At 39.9% G+C, this 21,869-nt stretch overlaps 1 protein-coding gene across 1 annotated transcript in view; it reads right to left on the bottom strand.

Annotated features, from left to right (window-relative positions):
- DOCK3 (dedicator of cytokinesis 3) overlaps positions 1 to 21,869 on the bottom strand; it is a 243,919-nt gene that overhangs the window by 13,715 nt on the left and 208,335 nt on the right. Inside the window, exons 42-50 of the mRNA XM_063121109.1 lie at positions 21,415 to 21,581; positions 21,092 to 21,178; positions 20,558 to 20,737; positions 19,225 to 19,308; positions 16,021 to 16,137; positions 14,606 to 14,727; positions 12,531 to 12,666; positions 11,515 to 11,596; positions 8,230 to 8,382 (exon numbers count right to left, since the gene is read on the bottom strand). Coding sequence (XP_062977179.1) covers positions 8,230 to 8,382; positions 11,515 to 11,596; positions 12,531 to 12,666; positions 14,606 to 14,727; positions 16,021 to 16,137; positions 19,225 to 19,308; positions 20,558 to 20,737; positions 21,092 to 21,178; positions 21,415 to 21,581 — 1,128 coding nt within the window. The remainder of the gene's footprint in view (positions 1 to 8,229; positions 8,383 to 11,514; positions 11,597 to 12,530; positions 12,667 to 14,605; positions 14,728 to 16,020; positions 16,138 to 19,224; positions 19,309 to 20,557; positions 20,738 to 21,091; positions 21,179 to 21,414; positions 21,582 to 21,869) is intronic.

Genomic DNA, 21,869 nt, shown 5'->3' with positions numbered 1-21,869 from the left:
TTTTACTCACATACACATCATAGATAGTCCTATTTCTGCATGACAAAATATAAAATACTGATCTTTTAGGAGCACCAGAAATTGTATTATGGCACAAAGCACATTTCTCCACTTTATAATGTATTCCTCATATTGTTTTAGGAACACAGATGTAGTTATGAGGAAAACACATGGCTTCTAAGAGACGACGGCCTTCGCATGATCTGTAAACAAGACCTGTGCTGCTTTTGATGACGTGGTTGGCCGTAGGTTTTTTGTTTGTTTTTTTAAAAAAGATTTGCTTTCTGTGCATTCATTCTGTGACTGCAAGTAATCAACAGAGGGCAGTATTTGTCAAAAGTTCATTTAAGAGAAAAATAAAGAAAAAAAGGTTTGAAATACATATCACTTAATTTGTAACTCTGTAATTTCTACCTTTTCATTCAAGCTTTTATAAATATTCTCCTGGCAGAGAAAAACATACATGTCCACACCTTTTTATTAAGGTGTTTATCTTTCTGCAGAGAAGATTATCTAAGGATGCAGTTGCTTGTTGTTTCAGGTGCTTATGAGCAAAATGTGGCATCTTTTAAATGCCTCTTTAAGATATACTTTTTCACCCAGACTTTCCCTAGGGTGTAAGTAAACTAATTATGCCACTTCATTTTACTGCTCCTTTATCGTAGTTGGAGGTGTTTTAGGCTGTGTTTTAATGTTGTGGACTGCTGAGAGATTCTATTATATAAACGTTACAAATAAAATAAATTTTAAAACTTTACAAGTGAAAGCTTACTATCTGTATCTTCACACAATGCATATATGTGCATGCACATCTAAACTGCCTATTTCAGGTAACATGTCACAAGTATGGGAAATCAAGATTCAGGGAAACAGGGTCGTATGACTCATGAACAGTGACGTCAGAGGCATTATTCAGTAGATGCCTATAGCGCCCTTGCTTAACCACATTCTACATAGTTCTTACTATTATAATGGATGCATTAGTGGAGGGATAGTTTTCTCAGTAATGAAATACTGGGTTTGAGATGGTGCAAAAGTCAGAGCCTGAGGTGGTTTCTTCCACATAGTCAGTGTTTCCTTTTGAGGCCTCCATTTATTTAGCTGAATCTGAAGTCATAGGCCATAGCTAGACCACGCGAAATCCCAGGGTGATCCCCGGAATCGTCCCTGTGCGTCCATATGACGCACAGGGAATCCGAGGATCAGGGAGGGATGATCCCTCTCTTGCCCTGGGATCTCGCCCTCCCCTTTGGCCTGCACGTGGGGCCAGGTGCTGCGGGTTGACCCGGCTCAGCGCAATTCCTCGCGAGGAGCCGGGAGCTGCGCACGGGGTGCAACGCTCCTCAGGAGTGTTGCACCCATTGGGGGTAGGTTGGGGGGAGTGGGGAAACTAATTTAAATTTTAAAAACCCGCTTACCTTTAGTGCTTGAGTGTTCATGTGCTGCTGCCCCTATAATTTGTTTTTTAAAAATGGCGGACATGACACCTCTCCTGCTGAGGTCGTCGCATGTCACGTGTAGACAGAGGAGGGATCTCACGATAAACACATTGCAGGATCTTCCCTCCTCTGTTGCGGGTTAAATGGTAGGTGTAGCTTAGGCCATAGTGTGAAGTGGAATCAGTCTTGCTGTTTTCAGTTGAATTGGTCTGGCTAATTCTGTAATTTTTGCGATTCTCCCAACATGATAGATAAGAAGTGTTATTTGGTCTGCACCATCAGTGTTTTTGAGGAAGCTTTTTTCTATCCTGGAATGTATACCTCTGTAGATGAAAGTGCATGGAGAAGATGTCTTTTTTGTAGCTGATGTTGAATTAACTCTTTGCATGGAATATTTTGAGTATTCCGAATGTACTGAAATTTTATGATTGCTAGTTACTGAAAATAGAGAAAATGGAATCTGATCTATAGTTCCTAATGTTTGAAAAAGGATAATTGGCTCTGAGAATATGCATGCACTGGATGGTGCTATCGATACTCCTCAATTTGGACCAGTGTCATGGACAGCCAAGTACAGTGTATTATGTTGTCTGAAACTGTAAAGCTTGCTAGGTTTATTATTCTTGAATCCTGGTCCGCAATAATTATTAGAATATCTAAAAACAAGAAACCCTAAACCATTATATGAGTTTATTTTTAAGACTCTGCAATTGTATGAAGATATTTCCCTTTCATGTGGAAATGTGCCCTGCTGGATCAAATCAATGGTTCACCAGATTCCCTAGAAAGATCACAAACAGGACTTTGAAAAGAACATCCCTCTCATATTTATTCTTCTTACACTGTTCTGGCGGGCTCCCCAATCCTCTCCAGCAGACACAGGAGTTCATAGGGAACTGCACAGGCAAAGGAGAATGAGCAAAAATGGCCTCCCCTCCTTTTGTTCACAGAAAGTTCTGTTGGATCAAAGAACCTTCTGTGAACAGAAGGACACAGCTGGATAAAAACCTATTAAATTTTCCTTTATAAGAGAACATTATGAGCAATCTAAAGTCTTGCAGAAGAATAAAAATAAATATTTCACAGAAACAATATCTGTTGTGGGATTACCATTCAGAATAGCACTTCACTGGCTTGGTCTGTAAAGCCATATAACTTGCACAAGGGACATCTATGCTTTTCATTTGTAATCCATAATAATCTTTTCAGTACACATTATAGATGTTGAAATTAATTTTTAAGACAGGGAAACAAATCGTGTGAAGAACTAGCAGGTATCACAATACTTAAGTGCTTTTGATAAAGTAATGTAATACAAATTACTAAAAATACTGATTTTTAGCAACATATTTCATTTAAATCCACAATCTTGCAATGTTGTGGCACCTTATAAATACTGTTATATACTATAAATACTATAAGGTTGCAATCCAGTGTACACTTAGGACTCAGCACCATTGAACATAGTGGGAGTTCTCAATAAGTATACAGATATTCTTATCCCTGGTATTTCTAAATATTTTGCCATTAGCCCAAACACAAACTGCTTCATTCAGCTTTGCTGAAACCTTCTAAGACTTATTTTAAATACAGTCAGGTGTTTAAATGCTACTACACAGTTCTGATTAAACAGATGTGACTTGCTGCCCAGGCAGAGAAAAATAGAAGTCTGAACAGAATAGCAAGAATGACCTGACAGCTCCTACTGTGAGTACACAGCAGGGAGTGTTCTTCTAAATGCTCTAAAGACATCTAAAAATATTGCCTTAAAATGTTCTTTCCAAGTATGTTTGCTTGTGAGGCTTTTGTATTCTAATTCCAGGTTGAGAAATCTGAGGATATGGTGGCTAGTGACTCTTTAGCATGGGTCCACAGATTAAATTCTTGGGGAGAGAAACTTGTCTCCCCTTTACACGTTATTATAGTCGTGCAGCCAACATGCCAACTGCATGAAGTGTGAACTTCATATTAACAATAGAGTCTAGAGGTGGACAGTGTGTTCTGCATTTATATATAATGTGACTAAAGGCTACAGCTAATTTGTGTATTTACATATGTAATTAAAAAGATGATTTTTTCAGGAACAGGATTGGTACTATATCATAGTTACTGATGCAGAAAGTGGTTGTAGGCGCTCTTATAAGGACTCATCAGATCTGTGCTCTAAACTCCACTGTGATGCACATGTGTCTGACCATGTATGAGATAATGTATGTATGACCATGTATTACTTTTTGTTTCCTGACTCCCGGAGAGCAGGCAGATGAATTTATTCTTCAGAATAGCCTCTCCTCCTCCTCGAGTCAGTAGAAAGGGCTCATCTCCTCCAGTGGAAGGGCTACCCAGGATCTCCAGAATGAAACTACAAAAGCAGAAAACCCTTCTTCCCACAAACCAAAGGTATTAATGATAACAACTGTAACACTTACACTGTCAACTACTGGGAAAATAGCCAATAACTGAGAACCCCTATTACCTCTCCTGAATCACTAATACACTGGACTGAAAAGATGGGAAGATGCCCTTCGGGAGTCCTGGAAAAAGAAATTCATGGTAAGAATTTCCTTTTTTTCCCAGGACTCCATGAGGGCATGCAGACTAGTCGGTCCTTCAGAATGTGTAACAGCAGTGCCATTCCTGGGTGGGAGTCCAGTAAACCTCACCTGATGATGGCAGCACCCTCCTGCCAAAGGCTTCATCAATAGAGGAGACTTTCCAACTTATAATGTCATGTAAATGTGTGGGCAGAAGCCCATGGGCTACTCTATATATTTCCTCCAGAGAGGAACTTGCCTATAATGCAGCCAAAGTGGCATTATAGGATGCCACTAATTAAATGTGCCATCACTCTGTTGGGAGGCTGCTTCCTCAAGGTAGCATATGGGCAGAGAACTACTTTTTCCTTGTGAAACACACAAAGTAATGTGTTGGAAGACAAGGCTCCCAGGTCAGACAGCCTGCATGCTGAAATCACCACCACTAAGAACACAGTTTACAATATGAGGCTTTTTAGAGATATCTTCTCCCTGGGCTCAAAGGTTGGGATCATAAGCACTGTAAGGGTCCAGTTTAAATTCCAAGAAAGAAACCTATGAATTGTAGGCTTTATATTTGATTCCTCGCTCTCCTTTATTCCTCATATTGAGGCAGTAGCTAAATCCTGTCGTTTTTTCCTGTATAATATTGCCAGGATTCGATCATTTTTGTCTGTCTCGTCTGCCAAGACTCTTGTTCATGCATTGGTTATTTCTCGGTTGGACTACTGCAACCTTCTTCTCACTGGCCTTCCTTCTTCTCACATCAGTTCATTGGTTTCTGTTCACCACTCTGCTGCTAAGATCATCTTCTTGGCTCGCCGCTCTGACCATGTTACTCCACTTCTGAAATCTCTTCATTGGCTTCCAATTCACTTCAGAATCCAATATAAACTTCTCCTGTTGAGCTACAAAGCTTTTCACTGTCTAGCTCCTTCCTATCTTTCCTCTCTCATCTCACACTATTGCCCCGCTCGGCTCTTCTCTCCTCTAATGCCATGTTTCTCACCTGCCCAAGGGTCTCTACTTCCCTTGCTCGGCTTCGTCCATTTTCTTCTGCTGCCCCTTACGCCTGGAACGCTCTTCCAGAACATTTGAGAACTACAAGTTCAATCGCAGCTTTTAAAGCTCAGCTAAAAACGTTTCTTTTTCCTAAAGCTTTTAAAACTTGATTTTGTTCTGACTTTTATACTGTTAGTTTTACTCTACCCTGTGCCTGTTTGGTGCATTCTCTTCCCCTTCTTATAGTTTTATTATGATTTTATTAGAATGTAAGCCTATGCGGCAGGGTTTTGCTATTTTATTGTTTTACTCTGTACAGCACCATGTACATTGATGGCGCTACATAAATAATAATAATAATAATAATAATAATAATAATAATAATAACAACAACAACAACAACAACAATAGGATGATTCAGGAGTGCTGCCCCATTAGGAGCCTGTGTACATGAGGATGAGCTGAAGGACCAGACCCACCCCAGCAATCTTGAATGCTATTCAAAGTCACAACATCTTTTCAGTTAATCAGTGTTCAAGCCCTTGGCCAAGCTAGCCTGCAAAAAAACCCAGAACATCTTGAACCTTCCATTTTACAGGATCCTGTTTTCCCTCACAGCATAACAGGAAAGCCTTTCAAGTACTGGAATACACCTTTCAATGGAGGGTCTGCAGGAGGCCAGCAGACAGTGGGGTTCAGATGTTTTTTGGTGGGTTCTTGTGTGTGTGTTTTTAAACAGAAGTCTTACCACCACTCTCTTTTAGGGAAGACAGAATCACACTCAACAAGTACCCCCTTGACAGCCTTTTTAAAGTCAGGAAGGGCAAGGATCCAGCACACCAGTGATAGCATCATGTCCACATTCTGGGGCTGTACAAACTGAAAAGCATCCATATAATTGGGAAAGCAGGGGCTAAAGTTACATCTTCTGAGAGTATGTATGCTGCCCACTGCAATTGCAGAATGTTTCTGGCCATTTGAAATATCCATCAGCTATTACTACTACATTTGTGCTCAAGAATGGATTTGCAAAATCCAGGTGTATGCATTCCCAGGGAGCCATTGGCCTATTTCTTAGACAAAGTAGTGCCAAGCTTCTTCTTCTTCTTCTTCTTCTTCTTCTTCTTCTTCTTCATTTATATAGCACCATCAATGTACATGGTGCTGTACAGAGTAAAACAGTAAATAGCAAGACCCTGCCGCATAGGCTTACATTCTAATAAAATCATAGTATAGCAATATTTTTTACCTGTTGACATCCAAGTCAATTCTTGGCTAATTATTCAATCTGTACATCTATACCTGGCCACCATATGTACCCCCTGACCACTATCCCAAGGAGTCCTACATGCTATTCTTCCAAAATTATGGCTGACAGCTTCTCACAGATTATCACATGACATCCCTACATCAGAGAGACTTAGGTAAGGGTGAGTTCTATTTTTTTTCCAGGTCACTTGTTAATCCTTTGGCATCTATAGTATGCCTACAATATATAATTATTTGAAGAACTCACATTTAGTTTACACTTAATCCACAGTTCATACATAATCCATATTCTTCCAGTCTCTTGAGAACTTTTACCAGATTCTTCAAATAATCCTGATTACTGGATCCTGTAACAATTTTGTTATCTGGCTAGCACCTACAACAATGTATAGTTTGTGATACCTGGTCCATGGCCCTTTGCCAAATTTCAAGTGCAGATGCCACTCCAAATACCAATCTGGAACTTGTTGTTCATTGTTGATAGTCAGAAATGTCTTTGACTGCTCCTCTACTTCCATTTGGAGATATGCCTGTGCCAGATCCAGTTTGCCAATTTGTTCCCCTCTGAGCTCCATCAGACAAATGTTTTATTGCACACTCATTACTCATGGATTTTTGCAGGCTCCTCTCATGATGTCATCTGCCTCCCATGCTCCTCCCGCCCCTTCTAGCCTTCTTCATGCGACAAAAAAAACACACATCCCAGTAAGTCCGACTTATTTTTAAAGATGGAAATTGCTGCTATCTTCTGCTGTGTGCAGGAGAAGCAACAGGATCAAAATGGGCCATTGAATGGGCCACATGCATGTCTTTCAAAATAGGAAGTAATGAGCAGCAAATGCATGGGCCGAGAAGTGACAGTAAGCAAATGCAATTTCCCCGTGTGGTGACTCTCTCTAACTAACAATAAGAAAATATCCTCAAAATTCAAGGCAAGAAGAATTAGATTAGTAGTCATCTTGAAGTCACTGTAACTCCAAACCAATTCATTTATTTCCACAACAGGAGTTATAGGTGTTGCCTATTCATGCCTTCTTAAAGGTTAGAGTACATTATGCCAGGAGGCATTTCTCAATAGTTTCATCTCAGAGACACACACCAGTTGATCCCTCAGAGCCATTTGCAAGGTGTTCCCAAAATTTCAGAGTTTTACCAGCCTTTGGAGTCCAGCTTCATAAGCCTTAACTGTTCTCTCTTTCTGCTGGATAAGCCTTGTGAAATCTAAATCTCTTTGCAATCTCAAGGGTTTTAAGTGCAAAATGTTCCTGTGGCAGAGCCAGAATTTCAACAAAGAATTTGAGCGTGGCTTCCCTGGCTATGTTAAGCTATGAAGCAAGTGGTATGTCTCACTGCCCCCCCCTCCCTATAGTTCAGCTATGCAGGCACTTTTCGTCTAGGACATTATGGAGTGCAAAATATAAGGTGTTCAATATAAGTAGTCCAGTCTTCTACAATATTACCAAAGGGCTTCATATACACTCTCTAGGATCCCATTTTAAAAATGTGATCTTCGTGAGGTTATCTGGTTATCTGACATACCTCCCCAGCCCTCCTACTTGAGGCCTGCCTTTAGAACAAGGCCTCTAGACCTACTACAATTCAACCAACCCAGTCTCTCACACTTGCCAGCTCCTTTTCTGGTATCTCTTAATGGAGTTACAGTAATACAGCAAGAGTGTGGGTCAATCCCACCTATGTCACCACTGTATGTCTGTGTGTTCCATTGGTAAGTCCTGGACACAATACTGTAGTACCGTCTGTATTAGGCTAACATGTTGCTTCCTTGCCTGCTTGGCTTGCTTTGTTCTGCACTGGTTTACACAGAGACAGCAGAAGCCCCCTAGAGGCTTGACACGGAACATACACAACACACTTCCTGACTAACGGGTGTTTCGGTATGCCAACCCAAGCTGCTAACTTGGTTGGCAATCTCAACAGAAAGGCCAAGGACTGAATGTGTCATGGTGACCAATCTATCCTCTCACCTCTAGAGGTGGTCCCTCCAGGACAGAGATGAGGCACATTGGTGGGGGCAGTGTGGGGAAGCTTGCACTGCTGCCGCCCATGCTGTATCTGTTCTGTGGATAAATAGAGGGCTTCAGCCTCCAGTGTTGTCAATCCAGCACCTTTCATCAGCACTAAATTAAAAAGAATATAAATAAATATAAAAGGACTGAGGCATATTGGCAGAGCCAGGCATGTGAATTTTACACCACACCTGGCTTTAGCGCCAACGCTTATCAATCTCTCATTTTTGTACTACAGAAGTCATTAAAGTGAAAAATATACAAACAGGCAAACAAAAACCATGCTATTTTAAATACCATGAGACTTAATTTCTGTTAAGCAATTTCATCCCAGGTGAAAGTTTCACAATAATTATATTAATACTTTGCACATAGTAAAGATTTGGGATTTTCTTTCTAGTTTAATCTTCATAGAATTTCACATCGTTTCTCAGTTAATTTGAGAAAACTGTCCCAGAATAAACAATCATGTTTTGAAATTTATCAGAAACTATCAGAATAAAATATAAGTAAATATAGCAGTGCTTGTTCAAACACACTTCTATTTTTTTTTACCATTTCATATTCTGTGAGTTATCTCATTATTGTCAATGGGAAGTGCTCTTTTATATATTGGTGTCCTTTAAAATAATTACCTCATTGGTCTCTATGCATCAATGAAGATAACAGATGTAGGAAAAGGTACTGGGAAGTCAAATGACAACTCAGAAAGATGGACATCTCATGGCTATGAAATGTTACAAGCACCAGCATACCATACTATCCTTCCCCAAAGTGCATAGACTTCATAGACTGATACAATTAACCAATACAGTTGTTCCTAAAGTTATTCCCATTCCCATTTTCCCCTCCTTTATCCAATTTACTCAGCCTAGATCACAGCTGGTTTCCCATAATCTCTTGATAATTAGTAGAACTACTTGTACTTATATACAGTGATCTTCACCTCAGTCCACCAGATGCATGACAAAGTGCTACATATATCACATGACAAAAGAAAAAAATGATCTTTTATTGCATGATCAAGCAAAGAGGCATTAATCTAGAAGGGAGAAATTTTATTATGAAATGGTGGTATAACAGAGCTGCTTGCCTGCAACTATGGTTTTCTGAGTGTAGATTGTGCAGTTTGCACATGTGCACTTCCAAATGTTATGACTTTTAATATTGTTTTCTTTCCTCTGTCCCTGTCTGGCAAGCAGCTACTGTGCATATGCCAGAGAGAAGTGCCTTCTAGGAGAATCCACCCTCTCTATTACATCAAAAACACAGGCAGGGTGTGCATAGTAGGCTCAGAGAACAATGGTTATAAGTAAGTGTAGACCTACAAATATGTGTAGTTCTTTGAATCCTTTCCCCAAAGTGCTATCTTTTAGCAGGTAATGCAGCTGTAGTGTAATTTCAGATCAAGCAGAGGATAAGTGGGAAGAGGAAGGGGATGTTCAACCTTTTTCTTCCCAGATATCTGTCTGCTCAAAATAAAGAAATAAAAGATACAGGTCCTTCCTTCTTGGGGAGAAAATAAGCTTGGGGGAAGGCCAGGCTTGGCATCACTGGTCAGCATGGGTGGGCCCTTGTCTGCCCCAGACACCATTCTCCTCCTCCTTGCTCAACCACCTGGCCAGCCCTGCTGGCAAAAGGTAGCATCTTTTGGCTGAACTTGCAGGCCCTGTGGCACCCCATTTTAAAAGAAACAACTTTTTAAACTTGCATTTTGAGTAGCAGCAATGTGAACCAATCAGACACTGCCTTTGGGGGAGGGGAACTCAGCCAATGAGGGTATAGGAGTGAGATAAAAACTTCCCTGTGCCCTCATTGACCCTGTTCCCTTCCCCTACCCTGCCCAGGTAGTGCCGCATGGTTCAGATCACTGCGGCTCAAAACATAATTAAAAACCAAAAAAAACTTTTAAAATCGCATGTTGGGCCAGGGTTGATGGGCTGAGTACCATGGTGCTTGATGGAGGAGGAGGAGTTGCCACCACCAACACTGCCACCAGGGAAAAAAATGGGATGGAAGGAGTTAGGCAGGCTTCAGTCGTGGTGGCAGCTGGCAGGCATGAGTGTGTGTATGGAGTGTGTGTGTGTGTGTGTGTGTGTGCGTGCTTTGGCTGCCAAGTGAGGGAGCAGGCATGGTGCGTGGCATTGGCAGGGGCTCATCAGCGTGCCTGTACAGTTCCACATATGGCAGACTGATTAGCTGCCTTACCTGGAGGTGGGTATAGGAAGTTCTCAGTTATGAAAAATATTTTGAAGAACACATTTGCCACTGTAGCATCTGATCTTGACTGTACTTCTAGTGTGCAGTGCTTCACAAATATTGTGTCAGATGACTTGGTCAGTGAACAGATGAAGCTGCCATGCTGTCTTAGTGCCGTATGTCCATCAGTGCTGTCTATTTTGATGCCCATGAAACTACTTTATATCAAGGCAGATCATTGTTCCATGTAGCCCAGTATTGTCTGTACTGAGTGGGAGCTCTCCAAGGTCTCAGACAGAGGAATTTTTTAGTCTTACAGCCTGACATCCATTTTTTAACTGGAAATGTACCTTCTAGCATGCAAAACATGTGCTTCTTTTGGATAAGTGTGTCTCATTGCTTTGTAGCATACACTATTAATACAAATCCACTTCTAGAGTCTCTAGGCAAAAACTGGCCAACCAATCCTAGAAAGATCATTGCAGAAAAAACCCAAGACTTGTGAAGAGCAGAAACCACCAACTTAGTATAGGGTTACCTTTATAGAAAGGAAAGACTGGGAAATAATGCAGATAAAAAGGCTAATCTTGTACACGTTATTCCAAATCCTCACCTTTCACACTGAACACTCTCTCACCTCCTTGATTCTGATTTACTTTCTTTTGATACATGCCTGTTATTTACCTTTGTCCTCTATGGTTGTTGTTTTTTAGTACCATCACTCAGACTGTTTGTCTTAGAACGGAAACAAAATCATTCTTCTATTTTCATGGTGTAAGTGGATAGGCTCAACATGGGGGATGAACATTGGAAACACAGTAAAATAGCCTTAGAAGAGATTTTATACCAGTGAATATGCCAAACTGTACACCATTTAGGGACTGCCTAGAAGATATTTTAGAAGAATTCATCACTGTAGTAATGAAGCTATTGCTTATTCCAAGCAAGGAAGCACTTCACATTACCATTTAAAATATTAAAGGGCAAATATCTCAGCCATTTGTAGAACCTTACGCAGCTCTATTTAAAGTGCCTCACTCTTACCTCGGGCACTAGGAGGTGCAGAATTAATCATCTGGGATGGTGCAGAATGGGTAGAACTCAGGCTTGAGGTGGAAGGACTGGCCTGAGAAGGCAAAACAGACATTGGCGATTATTTTCTTATATTTGGTGTTAAGGAGCACGAAATACAGATAACAGAAATTAGCAAGAGCAAAGATTGGGAGGGCCTCAGCTTTACACATTTGTTTGCTTCACATCATAAATTATTTGCATAATTCATGTACTTTGTATCATAGCCTGCAAGCTACAATCACTAACTGAAAGCTATTTTTCCACTCTAAAAGAAGTTGCATTCCTGTCACGTTATTCTTCAAATTATTATTTGTACATTTGGGCATATAGGATTGCACACATTTGGGTCCCAGCATGAAACCTTCAATCTTCCATTTATATAGAATCACAGAGAATAAGGAGTTCTGCCCATGCCCCTGGAGAAGCAGCAGATACATCCGCAGGAAATCAATGGAAGGTAAAAAGGGAAGAGAAATAAGAGGAAGGAATTAGAAGAAAGGATGAAGATCTTGTAGCTGTGGAAACTGGATAATATTCATCTGTTTTGCCTCAGTACAAACAGGGGACCTGAAAGCCTTGCAGAGGAGAAAAAAAGGATAGTAGTGCTTTTGTGGGGAACTCTTGGTGGGAAGCCCCTAAACAGAATCACTTGCAGAAGTCTGGACCAGAGAGAAGGTGGCTTGAGCTAAGGAGTTATAGGACTTTTTTTCTGTCTAAGCATGCATACGATTGTGCCCTTAAGCACAATGCTATTATAGCAACTTATACAGGTGTTCACTAGTCATGTACTGACTGAGGTCTTATCATGTTCTATTTTCATGTTCTAAACACTTTAAAATCTATTTTAAAGTGTTTTATTCTGTTTTCATTTTATTTTATCTTGTATACCACTCCAAAATTTTCAATGGGGAGCAGTATATAAATATTGTAAATAAAATAATAAATAATATTCCTTGCAATGGATTCCTGATGTATTACATCTGTACCTGCATGTGGTACATGTCCTCTGCAGTTTCTCCAACAGAACTGTCTGTTAAGATAACCAGATTTCCTGTTTCACTTGATGTGTGGGAAGAAAGAGAAGATGACGAGTGCCGGACAGTACCCAGCATATTCAATGGGCTAAAGAGAACAGAGAGTAAAAAGATCAAATAATATTTTTCTTAATCTTGTTTTAATCAAGGAATTTTCACTTTTAAAAATATAGAATTGCATCCCATTTGCTGAAATCTGCAGTTCTAGAACTTCAGAACAACTCATCATAACAGACAAATATTTCTGTGTTGTATATTTTCAGTTAAACACAACCCCCCCCACACACACTATATTAAACAAAGACAGTGAGCATTTCTAGACAAGGTTTTTATTGAGCTTGCCATTTCTCACTCACTGTAGTTTGCAGGTGCTTTAGAAGATGGTATAATCCTCCAGGGCCTCCCCTGTGCTTTTCAAGCATTATTATGGGGTTGTTATACTGGGGAAAATGTGGCATTTGTGGGGATGGTGTAATAAAACGTTAGTGTAATTGTTCGTTAATGCTATACCACAGCACCACCGAGAGGTTATGCAGAAGAATGTACAAAAAAGCAGAGAAGAAACCTCTTGAAAAAACCCAGAGATATCTGATCTTAATCCTGCAATGGAATCTGGAAGCAGAAGCAGCAATGGTGGGTTAAAAGCCTCATCTAGACATGCCCATTCAAATTTTGCCCAGCTGGAGATCATGTTAGTCACTTACCAGAAACTTAAATGCTAGAATGTATTTAAAAATTTAATCGCACTGATCCAGCAAAATTGCACATAAACAGAATCTCTGGTTCAGGCAAAGGCTGATTTAAATATTCAAGCTTATATCTGCCTTGGAGTGATCTCCCCAGATATGATTAAATCACCGCTCCAGTTGCAAGACTAGGAATATCCCAACTTTGGGAAAACAACACAATTTGATATAGCTTTTCAGGCTCAGCACTCCCTTGATTAGATTTCCCCATCCGAAGTCATCCTTTCACATTCTAAATTACTCAGATTGACAGTATCCCCAACCTTTTGTTTTCAGCTTGGAATGGGTATTGCTGCAACCTGAGAATCTTCCCCTAGCCTCTATGTCATTGTTATGAGAGTCCTGACACACATTGACCCTGTTCGCATGATCTCACTGGCTTAAACAAGCCACTGTGGCTTGTTTAAGCCATGGAGTGTGCCAGGAACCCTTTGCCTGGGCACAGCTTGTTGTGCCATCCAAACTTGGACAGAATGGCTTGTTGGAAGGAGAAACAACCCTCAAATAACCCAACACCTCATTGTTGTCTCCTCTTTCCTACTGGCTATTGTTTGAGTGTGTTGCAATTCAGTCTAATTTTAACCTATATTTGGGTGAGATCCCAGCCAATTTGTGTGGCCTTCATCTGTTCAACTAGTAGGAAGAACTGCAGTGAGGTCTCCTTAGTTGGAGATCTTCTCCTCCTGCCTCTTCATCATTATAGTTTGTCATTGTGACTGAGTAAATTCATGAGAGTTTGCCTTGGTACTCAGCTTTTTATTGATAATATAGTTCTCAATAACAAGATAGGAAGGGATCATGCTCAAAACGCTAGAAATTGTGTGATAGTTTTAGGTAACGCTGTCTTGACGTCCTTTGTTTCTGTAACTGTGCTCCAGAGTACCTGTGAAACTTCTGTTCTGACTATGAAAAATGCTTCGTTTTAACAAAGAAGTCAACGATCATGAAGTCAATGACCATGATCATAACTGTGTGCCAAAACTTGTTAGATTGTAGGTTAGTCTATAAAAAAATAGGAACAATGAAATTTCAGAATACAAACTCATTGTCCTCAAGTATTCAGCGAAGACTAATGCAAAACAACCACTCTTTTTACAAAGAATTGTTCAAATAATAATTCCAGGTAATGAAAAATATTGGGCTTCACTATTCCTTTAACTTTGACTAGTCTAGAAGTCTCTCTAAGCATCTCAACAAAGCAGCTATTTGAGTTATTGCATTTTAGATCACAGTAGAAAAACGCATTCAATTATGTTGAGTGTACAACAACAACAAAAATACCTGTGGCGATGCACTAGTTTGATGCTCTCTGGACTCATAGGACTATGTGATACAAGCATACTGCTACGTGGTGTGCTGGTACCTGAGCAAGCTGGACTCAGTTTATCCAAAGCAGGCAATTCCTATAAAGGACATTAAATGTTAGTGTTTATTGGGGTGGAGGAAGAGTATAACTACTTTATGAAGCAGGATATTTCAAAAAAGTATATTTTAGAATTATTCTTAAGAAGAGTCATTGTCCTCTCTGTGCAAGCAGACCATGAATCCATAATTCCTCGACGTTTGGCAACTTTTCTGAGTGAGAAGCAGCAAGATTTCACCTTGTTCCAGTATCGCTGGCTCCACATGAGCTACTGACAAGGAAGAGATATTTACTGGAGTTAAATTCTCTTTTAAAACGAGAAATTATTCTCCCCATTCCTTCTGAATGGATATTGCTTTTTCAATGCCAAATTTCAGAGGATTAGAATTAAGAGAGAAAGATGATGCAGAGAAACTTTCATTCCTCTATTTTCTGTTTTATATTTTGAAAGACAGTAGAATGTAGTTTACCAGTTCCATTCACTATGAGTCATGGAAAAGAATTTGTTTCATATATTATCATTGCCAGTATTGCTAGCACATTGATCATCATTAATAATGACCCAATAATATACAGAAAAGAACATGCAAAATAATTAGTTGTGAATAATTCCCAATTTAGGCAGATGTTAAATACTTGTGGGTAGCCTGGATGCAGGCTTTTATACAAAATCAATTTCCATTACTACATTATTTATCTTTACTTTCACTGTACATTCTGCCCCAAGATTAAAAGCACATATTTCTTTATATCATGTTTTATACAACATACTGGCTGAGGGTAAAACTACATATTATGTACTGTTCTGTTATTCTTTTGGGGGATTAAAGTAAACAAAACAGAATATACGTACTAAGGCTGCAATTTGAAGAGAAAGACTAGCTCAGGGGAAGAGTGACTTCTTAGACCTTGTGGAATTTTCCCATTGAAAATTACCTCCTTCAAGCAACTTTTCCCTAGAGACTGGTAGGAAAGTTGGTCTTTCTCTTCAAACGGCAGCCTCTAATTGGTATATTCTGTTTTTTAAAATTCCCACAATGAATCACAAAACTACATGTAATGTGTAGTACTACTCTTGAGAATTCATCATCTTTTTTTCCTTCTTTCTAGAATGGTTGTGATGCAAATTACATGAACAGGGCCCAAACAAAAGGAAAAACAACTTGTCCATTTCCTCAGAATTTTCTAGATACCTGATTTCTATTATCTGAAGCAGTCATTAACTGCATATTCATGCTTTTCCCCATTTCCATGTCTATGCCATCATTAGAATTCAAAATACTGGTATGAAATGTTAAAAGAAGAAGAAAAAGAAGAACGGTTATCAGCTTACATGGTACAAACTAGATCGCATCATCTGGAACTGGTCAATCAGTTTCTTATGCAGGGGACGCATCTCTGGATGTACAAACTTCTCATGTACTGCCAGACCTACTCCTAGGATATGTACCTGATAAAAATAAAATCAATTGGCTTTTAAAAAGGTACAAAATAATGTTCTCTATACCACTCTATACCAGTCTCTTAACTATTTGTAGTTCAGTTTGCTAAATCATTCATGGTTACTAAATCTGATTTCCATATTGTATCAGGAAACATTAGAGAGCATGTGGTTGGTAGCCTAGCAACCCCATACATGCTTCCTTGCTACCTCTTCCTGAACTAGGCCTCTTGGTAGCAAGGATGTGGCTGGAAAGAGAGTGAACTTGAAGACCTGAGTGAACGGTGTTTGGTTCATTTAGCGTTTTTCAAAATTACTGCAACTTACAGTTAAACTGAAAACAACACATCAGGTGAGTAAAAAACAAATTTAAGAAAACAGTACATCCAAAACAATTCAGATGATACATTGAATAAGGTAATTTCCCCAAAATAATAAAGGAGACAAAGATGGGCACGGGAAGCTTGGATTCTTGTTAACAAAGGAAATAAATGAAACAATTACAATTCTCCAGCCTGGATATAACCAGAGCAGGTGTCACTATGGTAAAGTCTGCTTTCTCCAGACAGGGCAGCAATTGTTGGATCAGGTGGGTCTGGTAACATGCACTCCAGTTACTGACATCAAGAGCATGGAGGGATACTTTCAAAGGCAGGGATGGCAAAGAAATAAAGGATGGTACAGTGATATCTTGAGCAAGATAAAAACCAGAGACTTTCTAGATATTGGACATTTCTAGAATATTCAGACAATATTTCTGAATAATTCATTAAGCGATCTATTGGTCTTGCAACTCCCAGGGGATCTTGAGGATTGGCCACTAAGGAAGCCTCTGTACATTGATCCAGGTGGGGGCGTAGGGTGAATGTTGTTTGCAGACCTCAATGTGGAAGTATGCACCCTGTCCAACGAATCTTCAATTTTTGCATGGAAGAGGTCCTCACTATTGAAGGGGAGTTCCTCAATTTGGGAACACACTTGTGTCATAAATCCAGAGGACGGAAGCAACATGTGCTTCTGGTGCCATAGTCTTCGAGCCACAATCTCCAGCATGGTGAGCTATGTTTATCTGCTGACAAGCTATCTTGCAGGCCTTGCTTTGAAACACACAGGTATTTCCTCTTATCTTCAGGGAAGTAGTTGAAAAAAAGAGGTGGACATACAAGCATGATAATTTGCCATATGCAAGAGGAGGCCTGCATTGGAGGAGTACTTGCATGCCGTGAAGTTGAGCTTGCATCCCTCATGATCCACTGGGGAGATATGAATGGCCTTGCTTTGTGTTGCCTCCATTGAGTTTGTCTCTAAGTCATGGATGAGCAATGGGCAGTCCTCCTCTTGAACCCTGTATAGGTTCTTCAGTGCTTAGCCATAGAATGAATAGAAGATGAATCCTTAGCTGCCTGTAATAATGTGGGTAGCATCGGGCTGGTAACTGGAAGGGAAGTTTCAACTGTACAAGTTAGAATGCTGGGTCCTTAATTGGTGGTTGGAGCTGGTTAATTTCCAGCCCAAGGCAGATAGCCATCCAAACAACTGAGTGCCCTCCATTGGGGAGGAAAAGCCATGATTCCCAACCAATGGATTTGGGGAGAAGATGATAGCTGAACAGGAACACTGTGAGTCATATTTGAGAGAGTTGTGATCCAAAGAGCATACTAAGGAGGTCTCTGATGAGAGCACCAAAGCCAAGCCCAATGTCATGGGAGTCTGATTAGTCAGGAACAACAGTGGCCCACAAGAAGGTGGGGGAAGAACAAAGGAGTCTGAAGGGTCTGGATGAATGATCAGAACAGTTAGTCTGAGCGTAATATCATTGTCACACTGACATGGGCGCAGATTGTGTTGCCTGAGTCAATACCAAAAACCTGGAATGGTAGCAATGGTTAGGACAGATAGCAGTGAGGGGAGCATCTATGGGATGTATGGTGACTCCTAGCTTGAGGGGACTGAGAGTGACTATGAGATGCAGAGCTTTGATGTGGTAAATGTACCAATGGGGAGAATTTGTAGATTTCTCCTACTTAGCCTGAGCCAAAGAGACAGGGGAATGCAGGGAAAATATTTTTTTTATCTTCTTCAGTACTGGAGGGGATGGCAATAAAGAGAAGAGAGCTGGCTGGCCCAACGTTTTTGTTGACGCCAAGTGAATTAGGACACCGAGAGCCAACAATAAGCTCAGATGCTGTGGAGCATCAGAGGCAGTTGGATGGAAGCAAAGGAAGCAACCTTATGATCCTTTGACCTTTCCTACCTTTTCTTCTTTCTTGCAGGGGAAAGGCAAGACCTTTTGAGACTGTCGGGTCAAGAGACTTGCCCATGGTCAAGGACAATGGTAATACCTGTCCATCCTGTTAAGGAGTACCAGCAGGAGGAAGTGGCATAAAAGAGATGCTCAGATGGTACTGGAACCAAGGCCACCAATAACGACATAGCGACTGAGTCTGATGCGGCTACCATCACAGGCACTGTAGAGGATGAGGCCAGACCCATCTGAGAGAGGTTAGGATAAGGTGGAGACAGCCCTCTGCCAAAGGAAAGGAGCTCTGCTGGCTGGGGTATGGTAAGTAGAACATCTCCAAATAGGCCATTCCAGGGACAGGTTAAGAGGTGGCTTTGGATCCACTGGCATAAGCACTTTCCAACCCATTGATTTAAAGGGGGGGAGGAAGGAGAACCATCCAGAGGAAAAACAGCTGGAAACTGCTCCCCCTCACCCCACCTCCTGCCCTGGCTGCTAATGTGCCGTTAGGGCTCTGGATGTCGCAGTGACTCTGCAACAGATCTCCCCTTCTGCTCCACATTAGGATTCTTTTGCCCATTCAACTAACTTGGTCTGGATCCAATCCATTGATTTGGACATTTTGTGTGTGTTTGTGCTAGTGAAAAGCATTACAAAAGGCCATCACAACGTTACGATTTTAAAGAAAGTGAGATAGTCATAAGAATGTAGACATGATAAATACAATTAGGTTTTATAAGCATTCTGTACAAACTAGCAGCAAATTGATTATGCCATTCTTGAAACTTAAAAAGTCTATGAATCATGGTACATATTTTACATGAAAATCAATGTATTGAAAATCCACCAGATACCTGCTCATGCATTAGTTCTTTCAGCTGTGTGATTTTTTCTCCATCTCCAGGGTGAGTAGTGATATAATCTCTATCAAAAAAGGCCTGGAGAAAGGAAGACAATGAAATATTTCTTAATGATCGTATGAAAGAAGACATAAAGGACTCTAATTGCCTTGTTCCTGCAGGAGAAAACATGAAAACACCATTTACTTAATCACTTATAGTACACTGGAATATATGTACAGTTACGCCACGATAGCTTTAACTGCTTAGATGATTAATTTGCAGATCTGGGACTCACTTCTAGCCAAAACATGGAGCCCATTTAAATATTTTACGATATACGATCATCTCCCTCCTTCCCACAGTACATATCCCCCCTTTCTTCCTATATTAAAAATACCCCTAAAGAGAAAACAATCAAATAGTGGTGATGTTGTTGGTGCAATCTTTAGGGACATGATTCAGTTGTGGGTTCAAAACCCGATAGTTAAAGACCAGAAGCAATTCATTTTTAGACAAAACAAAGCAATTGCTGTTGAATAATGCTGGGCACTCCTTTCCAAGACCAAAGAGATAATAAGTTTTATCTAAACTCCCACTGTAGTATTGGGCATTATCACAGCACCTCTCTTTTGGAACATGTCCTGATTTTAGAGAGGGAGGGGGAGGGGGAGAGAGAGAGAGAGAGAGAGAGAGAGTTTTTCTTGTACATTTGCTTTGAGCATCTTCAGAATGAGCAACTTCAGAAATGAATAAAAAAGACAGAGAATGTTCCTTGGAATTCTCTGCAGGGAAAAGATTACATAAGAATGTAGACCAATACAATAATTTTTATAGATGTACTTCTATCAATATACATCTTTAACTAGGAACAGGCCAACAAAACTGTAGAATGGATGCCCCTTTAAAGGTATGGCTACATTGTAAATTAGTGAAGCCAAAGACAATTCTTTAACAATTGTCAACATCATTCCCTTGGCAGTCATTTTAAGAACATACATTCACCATTAGCAAGGGAATGAGTTTCATTATGTGATTAGCAAATGGGATTTTTAGGGAGCATTACATTAGCTTCCTGTTTCACAACTATAATAGCAAATACTACTTTTTCCAATGAAATGCAGTATTTTATAGGGACAGCAGACATTTAAACTATGATTGCCTGCTTAAATATACAGAATGTGGAAACTCCCAATATTAAATGTAATATAGCTAAACCTCATCACAAAAATTCGAAACAATTTCTTACGTTGCATTAGACCTAAAAATTCAAAACAGCTGGACAAATGGTACTGTGAAGAGTTGCAAATCATTATCAGCAGCAGCAGCAGCAGCAGATTCTATTTACCTCCTGATATCGTGCTATGCCGCCATTCACAGCAGCATCAATAACTCCATTCAGGCACATACTGAGTAGATTGATGTTCCCATGCATTTGTTTGTGTTGGTACTGGCTTATCAGTGTCCTTAGCTCCTGGTTTTTGTTCTCTACTACTTGAATGGCATTTTCCAAAGGACTTACTTCAACCTAAAAGACAACAGACTGCACTTCAATACCATCCATATTCCTGTACTACCACTTAAATTAATTGTAAGGGTTTCTTGAGAAGCATTCATCTAACACTCATTACCAGCCATTTGGTCACCAGTTACAACAGCTATCATACTGACTGCGAATAGCTGACAGGCCCCTTTTAACCACTCAGTATTGCTCTTCTAATTATGCTTGTAATCTGAGCTAGTATTAAATTACATTTATGATAGTTAAAATGTATGTTTAAAATGCTATTTTAAACTGTGAGATCCAGATAGGCAGAAAGTTGTCCATTCTTTCCTTTAGCTACCCATTCACTCCTTAAGTAACAAGTATAACAGATGTTACCAATTCTCTTCTTTCCACTTCAAACCACCGAGAGATTCCAGGTAAACTGTGAGTCAAAGTTAGAGTGGTGCGTTCAATCCACAAGCTCTGCAAAGGAAAATATAGAAAAATACAGAAAAAGCTAAATCCAGCGTTTCATTGAGCTCAATAGGGCTTACTTCTGAGTAGACATGTTTAGGATTATACTATTTGTTTTATCAACTTCAAGCATCTTAGTACTCTTTTTGAGATAGCAATAATTTAAAGAGTTTTTACATGTGACTCAATTGGAGGACATCAATGTAAAATTAAAAAAATGTTACTGTATTATAAGGCATACCAACCTTAAATTCATTTTCCTTGTCTTTGGGGCCTTTATGGAAAGGCCTGTCATAGCGGAATTTCCTGATGTTGTTAACTCGATAAAAGCTCTTTATCCGATCAGGGACACGGTCCATTTGTAGAACATCGATATTATCAGGAATGGGAGTCACCGCATAGATCTGCAAATCTGCAACACAGTCCAGTCAAAGAAAAAAATGCACAGGCACACAAGAGAATTCAGGTCAGCCTCACATATTACACCAGCAACAGGTATACATTCAAAACCCTCATTGTGCTTCCAGTTTTCAACAACTATTTCTCATCAGGAAATACTGTAGTTGCATTTGTGCAGATGAAGGAAGAGAAAAGAAAAGCGTGTTAGAAGAGTTTTTAAAATCCTCATCATATTTTTCCTTTGAATTAGAGGAGAGTTGATAAAGATAATAGACCTGATTCTGGATTCACAGAATGATGT

The sequence above is a fragment of the Elgaria multicarinata genome, chromosome 3, assembly GCF_023053635.1.
Source record: "Elgaria multicarinata webbii isolate HBS135686 ecotype San Diego chromosome 3, rElgMul1.1.pri, whole genome shotgun sequence".
Taxonomy (NCBI): Eukaryota; Metazoa; Chordata; class Lepidosauria; order Squamata; family Anguidae; genus Elgaria; species Elgaria multicarinata.
The sequence above is the reverse complement of the archived record's forward strand: the minus strand, read 5'-3'. Positions and strand labels throughout refer to the sequence as shown.